At 44.2% G+C, this 18,057-nt stretch overlaps 1 protein-coding gene across 1 annotated transcript in view; it reads left to right on the forward strand.

Annotated features, from left to right (window-relative positions):
- Positions 1-18,057, forward strand: part of tenm3 (teneurin transmembrane protein 3) — a 329,857-nt gene that overhangs the window by 42,396 nt on the left and 269,404 nt on the right. The window contains exon 5 of the mRNA XM_085911853.1: positions 268-555. Within this exon, the coding sequence (XP_085767979.1) occupies positions 268-555 (288 nt within the window). The remainder of the gene's footprint in view (positions 1-267; positions 556-18,057) is intronic.

An 18,057-nucleotide genomic window follows, 5' to 3' on the forward strand; every position in this document is an offset into this window, starting at 1 on the left:
ACCCTGTGGTTTTTAGTCCAGTGTGGCTTATCTATGGATTTTTTCATGATTTTTATGACATTGTATGATTTGAGCATATTATCTTACACATGGAAATTAAACATTAAAATACCTGCGGCTTATAGTCCAGTGCTGCTTGTATATAAACATACCCTGGATTTTCCCCTAATTTTAGCTGTATAATCGGGTGCGGTTTATAGTCCACAAATCACGGTATATTGCCTCAAACAGTTCAAGAAACACTGAAACAGCCGAACTATATTTCAGGTCATCATTTTAGTCTCTGTCAACTGGGCATCTGCGATCCACCATCACGGCAAGGCCTAGCATTCTGCTCTGAGATCTGCCTCCCCCACCGTGGTTTCTCTGTTGCTACAGCCCAGGACCAAGATGTGGACAGTCAAGCTGTGATGTCACCAGAGAGAGCTATGCGGCTGTGGGACCGCGGGGGTTTAGGAAAGTCATCCCAGAGGAGTTCCTGTTTATCCAGCCGCTCCAACTCAGTGCTGACTCTTACCGATACCGAACACGAGAACAAGTCCGACAGTGACAACGGTAGGACAGAATTTTTGTCTTCTCTCCTTATGTCTTTTGCTCTTGTTATGACCCTGTCCTGCATTATTCCATAAACCATATGTTGTACGACATTCCATGGTGCTGAAACCAAATGTCATCAGAAAATCATAGTGTGATGAATCACAAAGCTAAAGTATTCCCTTAATTCTTGAAAAAATATACAGTAGATTGGATTGGATTTGCTACTGAAACCTCACCTGTAAACCCCTGCTTGTGATACAGTGTCTTCGGTGTGTGAATGAGCTATGACTGGGTGAAAGAGATGTGAGATGTACAGTATAAGCATTTTCAATATCTTGGCTGCTGTACATTTGGCATCATGTACAGGTGTCTAATAACTTCACTTTTAAAAATGTGAGGCTAACAAAACAGAGTATGGTTATAGTCTGTATCATGGTTGGCTTAAAGGTATGTGGTTGCCTCTGTGTCTGTGGTTACATTCATTATCCTCAAGGCATGTTTGTCAAACAGGTGTGATTTTCATAATTAATTACGGAAAAATAAATTCTCTGTGACATTAATGTATACACATTCACAAAAAAAAAAACTATTTTCCTTAAGACATACTAACACTCCTGAGTGAGTCTTCATTAAGAGACGATGTGGTAATTAACACCGAGTTAAAATGCTGAGTCGCTGCATTTCCTATATTAAGTTTGGTAATGTTTTTATTAGATGACATTATGTTGTGTATGTCAGAGCTCTAGTGAATACACTTCCCCTCTAAAACTGAGTAGTCGTCAAATTCTCAATGACTAATTGACACTTAAAGATGCAGCTGTTTAGTTTTGAGTGGGTGTTTGGTGTGGAGCTCATTTTATTAAGCCTGTGCTATCTCTCATTTCCATGTTTGATTAAATAGCTAAAATGCCAACACATGGTCACTTATGGGACCGCTTCTATCCAAAAGGATATACTTTTTGCTTCTTATGATCGTACTTGCTGCATCACTCAAGGTGGTGAACTCTGCTGACAACTTATTGTTGCAGAGGTTTAATGGCAACTTAGTCTGGCTGTAGTTTAAAGTATTAATATTGCTAAAGAAGCTGTGTTCGCTCAATAATACTGTACATTACAATAATTCATCCATCATGGAGATAGGCAGAAGTGATGTCCTGTTGAAAATGTACATTTGTCACCTGAAATATGGGCAATAACAGAAGTACACTTAAATGAACTAGTTTGTTCTTTGATGTAAGAAAACATCATGATGGCACCCTCAGCTATAGCTTTACTTGCTGTTTTTTTATTTGGTTGTTTTACATTTAAGTACTAGAAGTGCTCCATCCATCTTCTAAACCGCTTGTCCCCACGGGGGTTGCGGGTATGCTGGAGCCTATCCCAGCAGTCATTGGGCAGTAGGCGGGTGACACCCTGAACTGGTCGCCAGGGCACACAGAGACAAAGTTGCTCTCACACCTAGGGACAATATGTAGTGCTCAATCAGCCTACCAAGCTTGTTTTTGGTATGTGGCATTTTTGGGATGTGGGAGGAAACCGGAGTGCCCAGGGAAAATCCAAACGGGCACGTGGAGAACATGCGAACTCTACACAGGGGGGCCGGAGGTGGAATCGAACCTGCTTCCTCCTAACTGTGAGGCAGACATGCTAACCAGTGCACCACTGATCCAAAGCGCTTTTCATGCAAATTATTTAATGTAATGATGACATGACTTGGGTAGACTACAAGTACGGCACGTATAGGGTAGAAACTTGGCTTTCCTCACAACTGTGAGAAATGAACACTTTCATAAACCAATCCCTGTGCAAAGAGATGGACTGGGTAATACAGTACATTTTATATGGCAGTTATACCATGTAGCAGTTCATTTGATTTCTCTTTCTCTCTCTCTCGCTCTGTCTATCTGTCTTTGTCTGTCTGTCTTTGTCTGTCTCTGTCTGTGTCTGTCTGTGTCTGTGTCTGTCTCTGTCTGTGTCTGTCTGTGTCTGTCTGTCTGTGTCTGTCTGTGTCTGTCTGTCTGTGTCTGTCTGTGTGTCTGTGTCTGTCTGTGTGTCTGTGTCTGTGTCTGTCTGTGTCTGTCTGTCTGTCTGTCTGTCTGTCTGTCTGTCTCTCTAGTGCGCTCTCTTGCACTCTCTTGCACTCTCTTGCACTCTCTCTGTCAGGGGTGCCCAAACATTTTCATACAACCATCAAGTCCAAACATAACCTTCATTTTCAAGTGGACACCAGTCAGTGTTGAATCAAGGTGTTAAATACTACTACAAAGACTATTTATCATTGAGGGGTGAATGCAACTTTTTTTAAAACACGGTCCCTAAATTACTGGCCGATTTGCAGAGCATAAATGGCTAAAAGAGGCCCCTCCTCATTTTGCTATTGTCGTTTCTGAATGGCTGAATTGGTAAGACAAACTTCAGTCTTAAATAATGTGTTGTTTTTGGTCTTTCACAGGAAGAAGTAACTGACTAGTAGAAGTTGTTATACTTGTTTAATAAGACTCCCGCACACGCACACACACACACTCAGAATCCATGATGCCAGTCATATTCAATAGTAATCTGGTGCTGACCACAGAAATCAATAACTAACACACTCACTTCCTTGAGGGATTAACTTTGGTGCCACAAACAGTTTGATTTCTTTCTTTTAATGATATCAAGACAATTATCTGAGCATAAAAAAAACAAAACACCATTATCAGTAACAGTAAAACAACTGTTCTTGTCAATGGAATTACTCAATATCTTTTTTCATGAATAGTTAAACCAATAGATATTACCTCTAAAGCTATACAAACCTACCACAGTGAATGCCCAACTGGGAAATTCTAGTTTCAAAGACAATTTTCAATTTAAAAGCTTAGTTAGCACTTCTATCAAGAAATATAACCAAGATACTCCATTGACAGGAGCAACAAGTTCTTCCCTCTCCGTCCTTTACTTCCATCTACTCCTTCTATCATCAAGCCCTCTCATTTCTCAGAATCCATTTAGAAAGAATCCATTACCTGAAGTGCAGTGAGAGAGCAAACAAACAAGTGAGCTTGACAAAGAGAATGAAAAAAAATCATAATAAATTTCACAGTGACAATCAAGTCATTCGATTAATACATGGCAACCTATTGAAACATTAATGACGGATTCTCATGTTGATTATTATTATATTTTTTGCATAGTTAGTGTGAAGGCGAAGGCCTTCACACTATTGTTATTCTACTTTATTAGTGTGAAGGCGAAGGCCTTCACACTATTGTTATTCTACTTTATTTTTTTTTTCTTATTATTATTACTGTGAAGGCGAAGGCCTTCACACTATTGTTATTCTACTTTATTATTTTTTTTCTTATTATTATTAGTGTGAAGGCGAAGGCCTTCACACTATTGTTATTCTACTTTATTAGTGTGAAGGCGAATTCACGGCATGATTGCTACCATTTTATTTGTTAATAACATTTACCGTTTTGGCGTAATTAGCAAATTTGTGCCTTAAAATCCCCCATTCATTCTTAATGGGACATTCAACACGAGCCATGTTCCCGAGTGACTTCGAATCCAACATCGGCCGTTATTTTTTATTCATTCATTTATTCAATTAATTTTAACACATTTTAATCATTTATTTTATTCAACATCATCATCATAATGAATTTACCTTTTTTTTTTTTTGATTTATTTATTTCCCATCTTTAATCATTATTCCACCTTTGCAATAGTAAGTCACTGTTTAGCTCAGTAGGTAGAGCATCAGACTTCCACCCTCTATGTGTGAGGTCGAGTCCCGCACTGAGCAACTTTGTCGATACCACTTTTATCATGATTTCTTTCCCTAACTCATTTACATTTATTTCATTTTATTTCTAAACATTTCATTTTAACACATTGTTTCCCAATTTATTTTTTTAACATCATCATCATAATTTATTTACGATTTTTATTTCATTTAATCATTATTTCGAGACCCACAATAGTGTGAAGTGCCTTCGCCTTCACACGCAATTTCTTCAGAAATTGCCAATTCTAGTTTTTCTTCTTATTAGTGTGAAGGCGAAGGCCTTCACACTATTGTTATTCTACTTTATTTTTCTTCTTCTTATTAGTGTGAAGGCGAAGGCCTTCACACTATTGTTATTCTACTTTATTTTTCTTATTATTATTAGTGTGAAGGCGAAGGCGTTCACACTATTGTTATTCTACTTTATTAGTGTGAAGACGAAGGCCTTCACACTATTGTTATTCTACTTTATTTTTCTTCTTATTATTAGTGTGAAGGCGAAGGCCTTCACACTATTGTTATTCTACTTTATTTTTCTTCTTAATATTATTATCCTACTTTATTCCTCCCACTTTTTTGACACCTAATTACTCCCACATGCTTTAACCGATTCACCCCATTCCAACTTTCACACGTTCCAAAAATTCACGGCATGACTGCTAGTATTTTATTTGTTCATAACATTTACCGTTTTTGCATAATTAGCAAATTTGTGCCTTAAAATCCCCCATTCATTCTTAATGGCGCATTCAACACGAGCCATGTTCCCGAGCGAGCTCGAATTTTGACATCTGACAACTTTTATCATGATTTCTTTCCTTAACTCATTTATTTAACCCATTTATTTTTTATTTATTTATTTTTCATTCATTTATTTATTCATTTAATTTTAATTTAAAAACATCATTTTACCGTTTTAACGTTTACCATTTTTATTTCTCGTTTAATAGCGTTATTCCACCACTGCAACACTAAGTCGCTGTTTAGCTCAGTAAGAAGAGAATGGCCCTTCCAACACGAGCCATGTTCGCGAGCGAGTTCGAATCCCACTTGGCCATTATTTTTTATTCATTCATTTTTCATTCATTCAATTTTAACACATCACTTTAATAATTATTTTCATCATCATCATTAATTTACCATTTTTATTTTATTTAATCATCATTATTAATTTACCATTTTTATTTCATTTAATCATTATTTTGAGTCCCACAATAGTGTGAAGTGCCTTCGCCTTCACACGCAATTTCTCCAGAAATTGCCAATTCTAGTTATCCTACTTTATTCCTCCCACTTTTTTGACACCTAACTACTCCCACATGCTTTAACCGATTCACCCCATTCCAACTTTCACACGTTCCAAAAATTCACGGCATGATTGCTAGTATTTTATTTGTTCATAACATTTACCGTTTTTGCATAATTAGCAAATTTGTGCCTTAAAATCCCCCATTCATTCTTAATGGCGCATTCAACACGAGCGACGTTCACGAGTGAGTTCGAATTTTGACATCTGACAACTTTTATCATGATTTCTTTCCTTAACTCATTTATTTTTTTATTTTTTATTCATTCATTTATTTATTCATTTAATTTTAGTTTAAAAACATCATTTTAATAATTCATTTCAGTCATTTACCATTTATTTCTCGTTTAATAGCATAATTCCACCATGTTCTACCGCTTTGATAGTGTGTCACTGTTTAGCTCAGTAAATAGAGAATGGCGCTTTCAACTCTTGCCACTTTGACGGGTGAGTTCGAATCCCACTTGGCCGTTATTTTTTATTCATTAATTTTTCATTCATTCAATTTTAACACATCACTTTAATAATTATTTTATGCAACATCATCATCATTTTAGTTTAAAAACATCATTTTAATAATTTATTTCAGTCATTTACCATTATTTCTCGTTTAATAGCATCATTCCACCATGTTGTACCACTTTGATAGTGTGTCACTGTTTAGCTCAGTAAGTAGAGAATGGCGCTTTCAACACTTGTCACTTTGACGAGTGAGTTCGAATCCCATTTGGCCATTATTTTTTATTCATTCGTTTTTCATTCATTCAATTTTAACACATCACTTTAATAATTATTTTCATCATCATTATTAATTTACCATTTTTATTTTATTTAATCATCATTATTAATTTACCATTTTTATTTCATTTAATCATTATTTCGAGTCCCACAATAGTGTGAAGTGCCTTCGCCTTCACACGCAATTTCTCCAGAAATTGCCAATTCTAGTTTTGTTTTGAAATTGATAAGATGTTCCTTGGCTGTTCCTTGGCTGGAAATCTCAATTGTGCTCAATTGTGATGTGATTTTCTCCACGCCAAGTGGGAGATGGACAGTTTAGTATAGTGTAATTCAAGCATATCACTTTTTACAGAAACATAGGTCTAATTTCAGTTCTTTTTTCATTCACATGAACTACAGTGTTCTATTTTTCTAGTGATGTATTCTAGTGTGTGTTAGGGATAGTGACATTTTCAAGCCAAGAATTCATATAGAATATCAAGCATATCATGTTCAGATCGGGTTTCACGTCACATGGTAATGGGAGAAGTATTGATGAACTGATATGTAAGAACCTCCCTCACATACACCAACACCATCACATTTATCTCAATTTATTACTCCACCTTGTAAAGACACATTGTGAATCTGTATTAGTATACGTACAGTGCTCTCTTGCTCTCACACATATGCATACACACACAAGCAATCATTATTGTGTGGTGCGGTGTAATGACTGGATCAATAGCTCTACTGTTCTTACAGGATCAATTGGCCTCTGAAGCAAGTGCACTGACAGCCACTACATCATTAGGACATTACCGCCCTCCCTCTCTTATGGTACCACCCCTTGTCACTTTCCCCACTTCTTAGTCATTTGTTGTACAGTGGGAGATGCGTTCCAGAACCACCCGCAATAAACGAAGATCTGCAAAGTAGAAACGGTACATGTATTATTTAGAAATTTAAACACCATTGTAATGAAATTTCCAACATTCTTGTTTGCCGCTTGAGGGCATGGCTATTGCAAGTTAATTTGAGGTGGGGTTTACCTTGTCAAGCAATGCGAAGTGACACTTTGACAGTATTTCTTGTTGGTCCTAGAGGACATTGGGGGTATTTCAAGTCAATTCGGGAGTGTTTTTTTTTTTTACTTTTTTTACAAACCTTCAGAATGAACACACTGCACTAACCTGGGGAATATCATGCATAGCGAAACCTAAGTGAGTTATGGTTGTGCATTAATCTCCTGTTGCATTGTGGTCTTAGACATAATATTAAGGCTTTGTAAACCCTCTCTAAAACATGTAATACGTGCATTTTTCTTTCGTGTGCAGCTGTTTCATGTCTCCGTTCCTTTCTGGCTCTGCTAGCCGGCTGACGCAACCTCCGCGCTAGACCTCGGGGTCGCGCGTCGCCAATGTGGAACTGCGCGCGCTGATTAGTGTCAGGGAATGAGTGGAGCAAGGCGACCAAATGCAACTTGGACCAAGGTTTATTGAAGGGAACGCGGGTAGGTGAACAAAGACACAGGCGGGAAAGAGGCTCGCGGACAGCGGGCAGGAAACAGAATTCCACTTGAACCAGGAACAGATTCGGGACAGGTTCTGATTATGAGCCTCCACACAAGACCGAGAGGAAATAGACGAGCAGTACAGGAACGAGAGGCGCGTACATAGACGGGAAGCAACAGGAGACACCAATAGGGAGAAATACACAGTCAGGGTTCAAATACAAGAGGGAACAGGTGACAGTCAATACAGTGATGAAAGCGGTGTGGCTGAGGAAGTTGCCAGCTGAGCGAGCGCCCTATGGCACGGACGTGACAGTTAGCACTGATCGCCGCTACCTGTACCGTGTTACCCGCTGATTAGGGTGTGTATATAGATGCTGTGTTATTTAACTAAAATATACTGTATATTATGTTTTAAGTTTTTTTTCTTTACAAACTGCAGTCTACCTTTTGTTGTTGTTGAGAGTCATTATTAGTTGTCATACTTCTTTTGTCTGACCAAGAGAATAAAATCTATATATTGCTGATAGGACTTTACCGTAAGGTAGTTGCTTCTCTAGTGACTAATAACACTTAATCACTCATCATCAACCGGAGGGAGTTGTGCAGCAACTTCATTCATCAGCAATTACAGTGGTACAAGGGTATATCAAGTGTGCTCATCCAACAGAGATAATTAAATACACTGCTGAGGGACTTGAAAAGTAAGATTGTTGATCTAAAGGGGCAATGTGTGTTTGTGGGTGTGTGCGTGTATGTGTGTGTGTGTGCGCACGCGCAGGTGTGTGTGCGTTTGTGAGTGCACGTTCGTCCCTGCGTGTGGGTGTAATAAAGGATCTGTTTTTGCGGATCTTGTGTGATTAGTCAAATGTTTAACTATTTGCTGTACTTTGACCATCATGAAACCTGCAATTGTTTTTCACAATTTGGCTCATGGGTGTTTGTTTTTTTTGGGTTTTTTTCTTCTTCTCTCTTCCTTTCTCACAAACACACACACTCATGATGGTTTTCCTTAAGGTGTTAGAAAGCTAGTAATATTCTGGCTGACCTCAGCATATGGCTAATTTTAGGTTTGTTTTCATTTCTTGTTTGAATACAAACCCACAAGTTCTCACATTGCCTTTCCTGTCCTCGGCAGACATTTCTCGTGACTAGACATAGTCGGACTTGCCTCCACATATAGTTTGGGCTCTGGTACAAGCCCTCTCGAGAGGGGCTGGACTCTCTTCCACTCTGGAGTTGCCCACGGTGAAAGGCGTCGAGCAGGTGTTGGCATACGTATTGTCCCCCGGCTGGGCGCCTGCACATTGGGTTCACCCCGGTGGGCGAGAGGGTAGCCTCCCTCCGCCTTCGGGTGGGGAGACGGGGCCTGACTATTGTTTGTGTCTATGCACCGAACGGCAGCTCAGAGTACCCACCCTTCTTGGAGTCCCTGGAGGAAGTGCTGAAGAGCGCTCCTTCTGGGGACTCCATCGTTCTACTGGGTGACTTCAATGCTCACGTGGGCAATGACAGTGAGACCTGGAAGGGCGTGATTGGGAGGAACGCCCCCGCCGATCTGAACCCGAGCGGTGTTCTATTGTTGGACTTCTGTGCTTGACACAGATTTTCTATAATGAACACCATGTTCAAGCATAAGGGTGTCCATGTGTGCACTTGGCACCAGGACACCCTAGGCCGCAGTTCGATGATCGACTTTGTAGTCGTGTCATCGGATTTGCGGCCGCATGTTTTGGACACTGGTGTGGAGAGGCGCGGAGCTGTCAACTGATCACCACCTGGTGGTGAGTTGGCTCCGATGGTGGGGGAAGATGCCGGTCCGACCTGGCAGGCCCAAACGCTCTGTGAGGGTCTGCTGGGAACATCTGGCAGAATCCCCTTTCAGGAAGAGCTTCAACTCCCACCTCAGGCAGAGCTTTTCCCATGTCCCGAGGGAGGCGGGGTACATTGAGTCTGAGTGGACCATGTTCCGCGCCTCCATTGTTGAGGCAGCCAACTGGAGCTGTGGCCGTAAGGTTGCCTGTCGTGGCGGCAATTCCCAAACCCGCTGGTGGACACCGGCGGTAAGGGATGCCGTCAAGCTGAAGAAGGAGTCCTATCGGGCCGTTTTGGTCTGCGGGACTCCGGAGGCAGCTGACAGGTACCGGAAGGCCAAGCGGAATGCGGCTTCGGCGGTTGCTGAGGCAAAAACGCGGGCGTGGGAGGAGTTTGGCGAGGCCATGGAGAATGACTTCCGGACAGCTTCGAGGAAATTCTGGTCCACCATCCGGCGTCTCAGGAGGGGGAAGCAGTGCACAGTCAACACTGTATACAGTGGAGATGGTGTGCTGCTGACCTCGACTCGGGACGTCATAAGTCGGTGGGGAGAATACTTCGAAGACCTCCTCAATTCCACCGGCACGCCTTCCATTGTGGAAGCAGGGCCTGGAGACTCTGAGGCGGACTCTCCAATCTCTGGGGTCGAAGTCACTGAGGTAGTTAAAAAACTCCTCTGTGGTAGGGCCCCGGGGGTGGATGAGATCTGCCCGGAGTTCTTAAAGGCTCTGGATGTTGTGGGGCTGTCATGGCTGACACACCTCTACAGCATTGCGTGGACATCGGGGACGGTGCCTCTGGATTGGCTGACTAGGGTGGTGGTTCCCCTCTTTAAGAAGGGGGACCGGAGGGTGTGTTCCAATTACAGGGGAATCACACTCCTCAGCCTCCCTGGTAAGGTCTATTCAGGGGTGTTGGAGAGGAGGATCCGTCGGGAGGTCGAGCCTCGGATTCAGGCTGGAAAGTGTGGCTTTCCTCCTGGCTATGGAACAGTGGACCAGCTCTACACCCTTGGCAGGATCCTTGAGGGTGCATGGGAGTTTGCCCAACCAGTGTCTTGTGGACTTGGAGAAAGCGTTCGACCGTGTCTCTCGGGAGGTTCTGTGGAGGGTGCTTCGGGAGTACGGGTTGCCGAGCCAACTGATAAGGGCGGTTCGGTCCCTGTATCACCGATGCCAGAGTTTGGTCCGCATTTCCGGCAGTAAGTCGGATTCGTTCCCAGTGAGGGTTGGACTCCGCCAAGGCTGACCTTTGCATCTTGTCACTGCTTTTTGCAGATGACGTGATGCTCTTGGCTTCTTCAGGCCGTGATCTCCAGCTCTCACTGGAGCGGTTCGCAGCCGAGTGTGAAGCGGTCGGGATGAGGGTCAGCACCTCCAAATCCGAGTCCATGGTCCTCGGTCGGAAAAGGGTGGAATGCCCTCTCCGGATCGGGGATGAGATCCTGCCCCAAGTGGAGGAGTTCAAGTATCTTGGGGTCTTGTTCACGAGTGAGGGCAGGATGGAGCGCATGATCGACAGGCGGATCGGTGCTGCGTCGGCAGTAATGCGGACTCTGTACCGGTCCGTCGTGGTGAAGAGAGAGCTGAGCCAAATGGCAAAGCTCTCGATTTACCGGTCGATCTACGCTCCTACCCTCACCTATGGTCACGAGCTATGGGTGTGCTTGTGTGTGACTATTGTAGGTGTCGTGGTGAGAAAGAGGAAGACTGAGATTCACATGGTCAGATGGTATGTAGAGTGATTCTGTCACCTTATACTATAGAGTGTAAAATCCACTCACATACAGGGCAAAGCCCACATTGAGTTACAATGTAGAAAGAGGCTGAACGTGTATAAGAATAATCCTCTTATACACGTTCAGCCTCTTTCAGTTTTCGCACACTTACGAAAAGCCTGAGTGTGCAATATAAAAGAGATAATACCTGAAGGGTAACAAGATGGGGAGAATGGGTAGAGAGATGGAGACAATGGAAAGATTGACTGATTTTAATAATGTTTTATGATAATGTTTTCACCATGGTTTCACGCAAAACTATTCTCTCTTTGTCTGTTTGTAAATATGTCACTTAGTCTCGCCTTTAAGTTGAAGTGATTAGTTAAAAGCCTACATTCACTTATCACACTGATGGAGATGAAAGTAGATCAGGCTATCCATGCATATTCAGAAGCAGGTGTGTCTCACAGTAGAAGTCCATCCATCCATCCATCCATTCATCCATCCATCCATCCATCCCTCCATCCATCTTCTTCCGCTTATCCGGGGTTGGGTCGCGGGGGCAGCAGCTTTGGGAGGGACTCCAAGACTTCTTTCACCCCAGGCACTTCGTCTAGCTCATCCCATGGGATTCAGAGAAGTTCCGAGGCCAGCTGAGAGACATAGTCTCTTCAGTGCGTCCTGGGTCGTCCACGAGGTCTCCTACCGGTGGGACATGCCTGGAAAACCTCCCATGGGAGGCGTCCAGGAGGCATCCTGATGAGATGCTCGAGCCACCTCATCTGGCTCCTCTCAACGTGGAGGAGCAGTGGCTCTACTCCGAGTCTCTCCCGGATGACCGAGCTTCTCACCTTATCGCTAAGGGAGAGCTCGGACACCCTGCGGAGGAAACTCATTTCGGCCGCTTGTATCCGGGATCTTGTTCTTTCGGTCACGTCCCTTAGCTCGTGACTATAGGTGAGGGTAGGAGCGTAGATCGACCGGTAAATTGAGAGCTTTGCCTTTTGGCTCAGCTCTCTCTTCACCACAACGGACCGCATTACAGCCAACGCTGCACTGATCCACCTGTTGATCTCGCGCTCTATCCTGCCCTCGCTCGTGGACAAGATCAAAAGATACTTGAACTCTTCTACTTGGGGCAGGATCTCATCTCCGATCCGGAGAGGGCATTCCACTCTTTTCCGACTGAGGACCATGGACTCAGATTTGGAGGTGCTGACCCTCATCCCGACCGCCTCACACTCGGCTGTAAACCACTCCAGTGAGAGCTGGAAATTACGGCTTGAAGAAGCCAACAGCACCACGTCGTCTGCAAAAAGCAGAGATGCAATGCTGAGGTCCCCAAACCGGACCCCTTCAACGCCTCGGCTGCGCCTAGAAATTCTGTCCATAACAGTTATGAACAGAATCGGTGACAAAGGGCAGCCTTGGCGGAGTCCAACCCTCACTGGAAACAAATCCGACTTACTGCCAGAAATGCGGACCAAACTCTGGCATCAATGATTCAGGGACCAAACTGCCCTTATCAGTTGGTTCGACAACCCATACTCCCGAAGCATCCTCCACAGAACTTCCCGAAGGACGCGGTCAAACGCCTTCTCCAAATCCACAAAACACGTGGACTTGTTGAGCAAACTCCCATGCCCCCTCGAGGATCCTGCCAAGGCTATTGAGCTGGTCCACTGTTCCACTACCAGGACAAAAACCACACTGCTCATCCTGAATCCAAGATTTGACCTCCCGACGGACCCTCCTCTCCAGCACCCCTGGACCTTACCAAAGAGGCTGAGGAGTGTGATTCCTGTGTAGTAGGAATACATACCTTCTTAATACTTACTTAAAGAGGGGAACCATTACCCCAGTCTGCCAATCCAGAACAACTGTCCCCACTGTCCACACAATTTTGTAGAGGCATGTGAGTCAGGACAGCCCCACAACATCCAGGGCCTTTACAAACTCTGGGCGGATGTCATCCACCCCTAGCGCCTTGCCTCTGAAGAGTTTTTTAACTACCCCAGTGACTTCGACACCAGAGATTGGAGAGTCTACATCAGAGTCTCCAGGCCTTGTTTACACAATAGAAGGTGTATGGTGGCTGGTAGACCAAAATTTCGTCAAAGCCATCCGCACATCATTCTCCATGGCATTGCCAAACTTTTCCCACGGCCAGGTTTTTTGTCTCAGCAACCGCCAAAGCCACGTTCCGCTTGGCCATCCAGTACCTGTCAGCCAAAACGGCCCGATAGGACTCCTTTTTCAGCTTGACGGAATCCTTTACCGCCGGTGTCCACTAACGTGTTCGCGGGTACACCACACGGCCACAGCTGCGGTCGGCTGCCTCAACAATGGAGGCACGGAACTTGGTCGACTCAGACACAATGCCCCCCGCCTCCTCCGGGACGTGGAAAAAGCTCTGCCGGAGGTGGGAGTTGAAGCTCTTATTGACAGGGGATTCTGCCAGGCATTCCCAGCAGACCCTCACAGTATGTTTGGGTCAGCCAGGTCGGACCGGCATCTTCCCCCACCATCAGAGCCAACCCACCACCAGGTGGTGATCAGTTGACAGCTCCGCTTCTCTCTTCACCCAAGTGTTCAGAGCATGCGCAAATCCGATGACACGACTACAGTCAATCATCGAACTGCGGCCTAGGGTGTCCTGGTGCCAAGTGCACACATGGACAGCCTTATGCCTGAACATGGTGTTCATTATCGACAAACCATGTCGAGCACAGAAGTCCAATAATAGAACACCGCTCAGGTTCTGATCAGGGCGGGTATTCCTCCCAATCTTCGCCCTTCCAGGTTTCACTGTCATTGCCCATGTGAGCATTGAAGTCACCCAGCAGAACAATAAAGTCCCCAGAAGGAGCGCTCTCCAGCACTTCCTCCGAGGACTCCAAAAAGGGTGGGTACTCTGAGCTGCCATTTGGTGCATAGACACAAACAACAGTCAGGACCCGTCCCCCCACCCAAAGGCCGAGGGAGGCTACCCTCTCGTTCACTGGGGTGAACCCCAATGTGCAGGCGCCCAGTCCGGGGGCATTAAAATGCCCACATCTGCTCGACGCCTCTCACCTCTGGCAACTCCAGAGTGGAAGAGAGTCAAGCCCCTCTCAAGAGGGCTTGTCCCAGAACCCAAACTGTCTGTGGAGGTAAGTCGGACTGTCTAGTCTGAACTTTTCTGCCTCGCACACCAGCTCGGGCTCCTTTCCAGCCAGAGAAGTGACATTCCATGTCCCAAGAGCCAGCTTCTGCAGCCGGGGATCGGACCGCCAAGGTCCCTTCCTTTAAACAAGTAACTTTTAATACTAGTTGGGCTAAAGTTATAATAACATTAACATCTTGTTGTACACACGGAAGTAACAGCACAAACTAGGCAGGTAAAATAAAACTTACCAATTACCAGTCACCAAAGTCACCGAGAGCCGTCTTTGTCTTCCTCCTGTTCACTGAAACCAGCTAAATCTTCCTCCTGTCCACTGAAACCAGCAAAATCTTCCTCCTCAGTGTCCGAGTGGAATAGCGCCAGATATACGTCGGAACACTCTTTCTCATTCTCTCTTACGTTGTCGCTTTCATCGTCACTCTCGTCCTGAGGCAAAGTCAAAAAGTCAAAGTTACCTTTATTGTCAATTACTTCACATGCCAAGACACACAAAAAGAATCAAAATTGCGTTACCCACTATCCCACGGTGACAAGACGTATAACAAAACTTCCAAAAATACAACACAAAAAGTAAAAACAAGAAGGCACATACAATGAATAAACAAGAGCGACAAATAAATATAAATAAACAAATAAGAGGAGCAAAAATGAAGCAAGTGTGCATACAGCAGACAGAATATAGCGCGAGAGAAGTGCAAGGCAGCCAACGCGGTCCAAAAGGTCAGGATGTTATGCAGCCGATGGCGGAGGGGGGAGAGAGTTCAGGATCCTAACAGCCGGGAGTATGAAGCTGTTGGTGAGTCTGGTGGTGCGGGAACGCAGACTCCTGTACCTCATACCAGAGGGCAACAGATCAAACAAAGTGTGAGCGGGGTGACTCACATCACACACAATCGTGGTCGCCTTGCGGGTGAGACCGGAAGTGTAAATGTCATTCAGGGAGGAGAGTGAAGCACCAATAATCCTACCGGTTGTGTTCACTATGCGCTGCAGGGCCTTCATGTTGTATTCAGTGCAGCTACCACCCCACACAGCGATACAACTGGAGAGGACGCTCTCAATGGTGCCACGGTAGAATGTGGTCATGATGGCTGGTGGAGCACCTGGTCCTCTGAGTTTCCGCAGGAAGTACAGGCGGCGCTGAGCTTTCTTCGCCAGTGATGCAGTGTTGGTGGTCCAGGAGAGGTCTTCACTGATGTGCACCCCCAGGAATCTGGTGCTGCTCACTCTCTCCACCACAGCACCGTCAATGGTCAGTGGCAGGTGTTGGGCGTGACAATCTCCTTGGTCTTCACTCCTGAGCTTGTGCTGTCCTCTCTGTCATGCAGCAGACCGGCTTTTTGAAACCCGTTGGTAATGATGGATTTTTTCACTCTGCTTTACGACGTCAGGATCCACTGGCAGACTTGTGTGAAAGTTGCTCTTCGCATGCATCCAGTTTTTGTTAAGGATTTCTCGCCGCTGGTCATCCAAGCCAAATCGCCAAATCGCCAACATCATGATGCTCATCCTTTGAAGTCTTGATGTTTCTTTTCGGTTGCGATTGCTTTTGCTTTCAGTCTGATCTGCACTGTGGAAACACCTCGGCCATCCACTCTCTGTGTGTTCACCCAGTCTTCAAGAAGGTTTTCCAGTTCGGACCACCGGCTTTTAAGACCTCTGAAAGCTTTTGTCATCTTCTTACATTGTTGCATGTGCTTCCCGATGCCATTTCCACTGTCTCACCATCGATTCAATAATCTCAAATTGATGTACAAACTCTCTGTTCCCTTCTTTATCAGCCAGCTCAATGGCTTTTAAGTTGAAAGCTGCGTCATACGCCTTCCGTTGTTTTCCATCTTTGGGCTTAGTTTACGCCATTTTTCCTAATGTACAACGCGCCACTACTGTCTTCTGCGACGCATATATTCCACCTCTCTCACTCTTACCTTTTCTGCTCAAGCTCCCCCTGATGGCCGTTGGAAAAAATGCATGTAAAGTCGCCGCTTGTTTGCGTAAGGGGTTTAATGTTTAATTTACCATTTGGAAGAGAATATACACAAAGATGATTGTCAGAAAAGAGATGATTATTCAGGGACGCATAACTTTTACTAACATAACAGCACAACAGTGGTCCACAGCCTTTTTATGAGTGTATAAGTGTATTAGTGATGAGAAAAATCACGGAAAAAACCCTATATAAGCCGCCCCAGACTATAAGCCGCAGGGTTAAAAATTTGAGAAAAAAGTAGTGGCTTATAGTCCGAAATTTACGGTAGTTTGCCCCAAAAATGAGAAAACGTCAGGAATTGGGACATAAAGAGTGCAAAAGGCCCAAAAACAAACAAAAAAAACCCACATCTCATTAAAGGTAATTCAGGGTTCAACTCCATAGAGAGCACTACAATGTCTCATAAAATTCCTAAATGTTCTCATAGTGTCGTTGCAGTTTGACTACAAGGGCCGAGATGGGCTGCACATCACGTGACATAATTATCGACTGAAGCGTCTGTCAATTGCGCTTTGGTCACATTTTGATGACGCCTTGTTTGGAGTGTGTTTAGCGATGTTTTATGTTCAAGTATAATAAGAAAAAATCTGGCACCCTTGAATGAAAACAAACTACCCTTCAAACCCGTTCATTGGCCCCAGAATGAGCGTTTTCACAAAAAAGTTCAGGAAACAAAAATGCGGTACGTTCAGTTCACGTTTGTCCAAAAGATGAACAAGTTCATGAATTTTGGTTCATTGAACGCGTTCAGGTCCAACACTGTATTTGTCCATTGGTAAATTCAGGATGAGCAAAAAATCCCACTTTGTGTGATCGAATGTTGCAGTTATACCAGGTGGAAAAAGTGGCAGGTTGGCATCATTTATCCTAAATGGTTTCGTCCACCCCCAATGAAGTTTGCAATCACTGTTATTAGACTGGGCTTCACAAAGGTTGATAGGGTAGATGCATACACACACACACACACATGCACGCAGACACACACACACACACACACACACACACAACACATACACATGCAGACACACACTTGCACGCAGACACACGCACACATCCACACAGACACCCACACGCACACACGCACACACACACAGAAACACACACACATATGCACTGATACACACAGATACACACACATGCACGCGCACTAGGGTTGGGAAGATTCACCGATATGTATCGGAAAATCGATACGACCTATAAGATACAGTTGGATCGTATCGTATTGCACTGGATCGCATTGTTTTAAAATTAAATCGTACTGTATTGAACCGTATCACAGGAGATGGGAGAATCGCATCGCATCTTATCATTGGAATTTTCCATTAATCGTGAATTCATCGAATCGTTGGCAATGTATCGAGATGTGTATTGTATCGCTTTGATGGTGAAGATTCCCATCCCTAGTAAACACACTGTACTAGGGTTGAGAAGATTCACCGATACTGCACTGGATCGCATTGTTTTAAAATTAAATCGTACTGTATCGCACCGTCTCATAGGAGATGGGAGAATCGTATCGCA

The sequence above is a fragment of the Syngnathus leptorhynchus genome, chromosome 5 (genome assembly GCF_054491065.1).
Source record: "Syngnathus leptorhynchus isolate UIUO chromosome 5, UIUO_Slep, whole genome shotgun sequence".
Lineage (NCBI taxonomy): Eukaryota > Metazoa > Chordata > Actinopteri > Syngnathiformes > Syngnathidae > Syngnathus > Syngnathus leptorhynchus.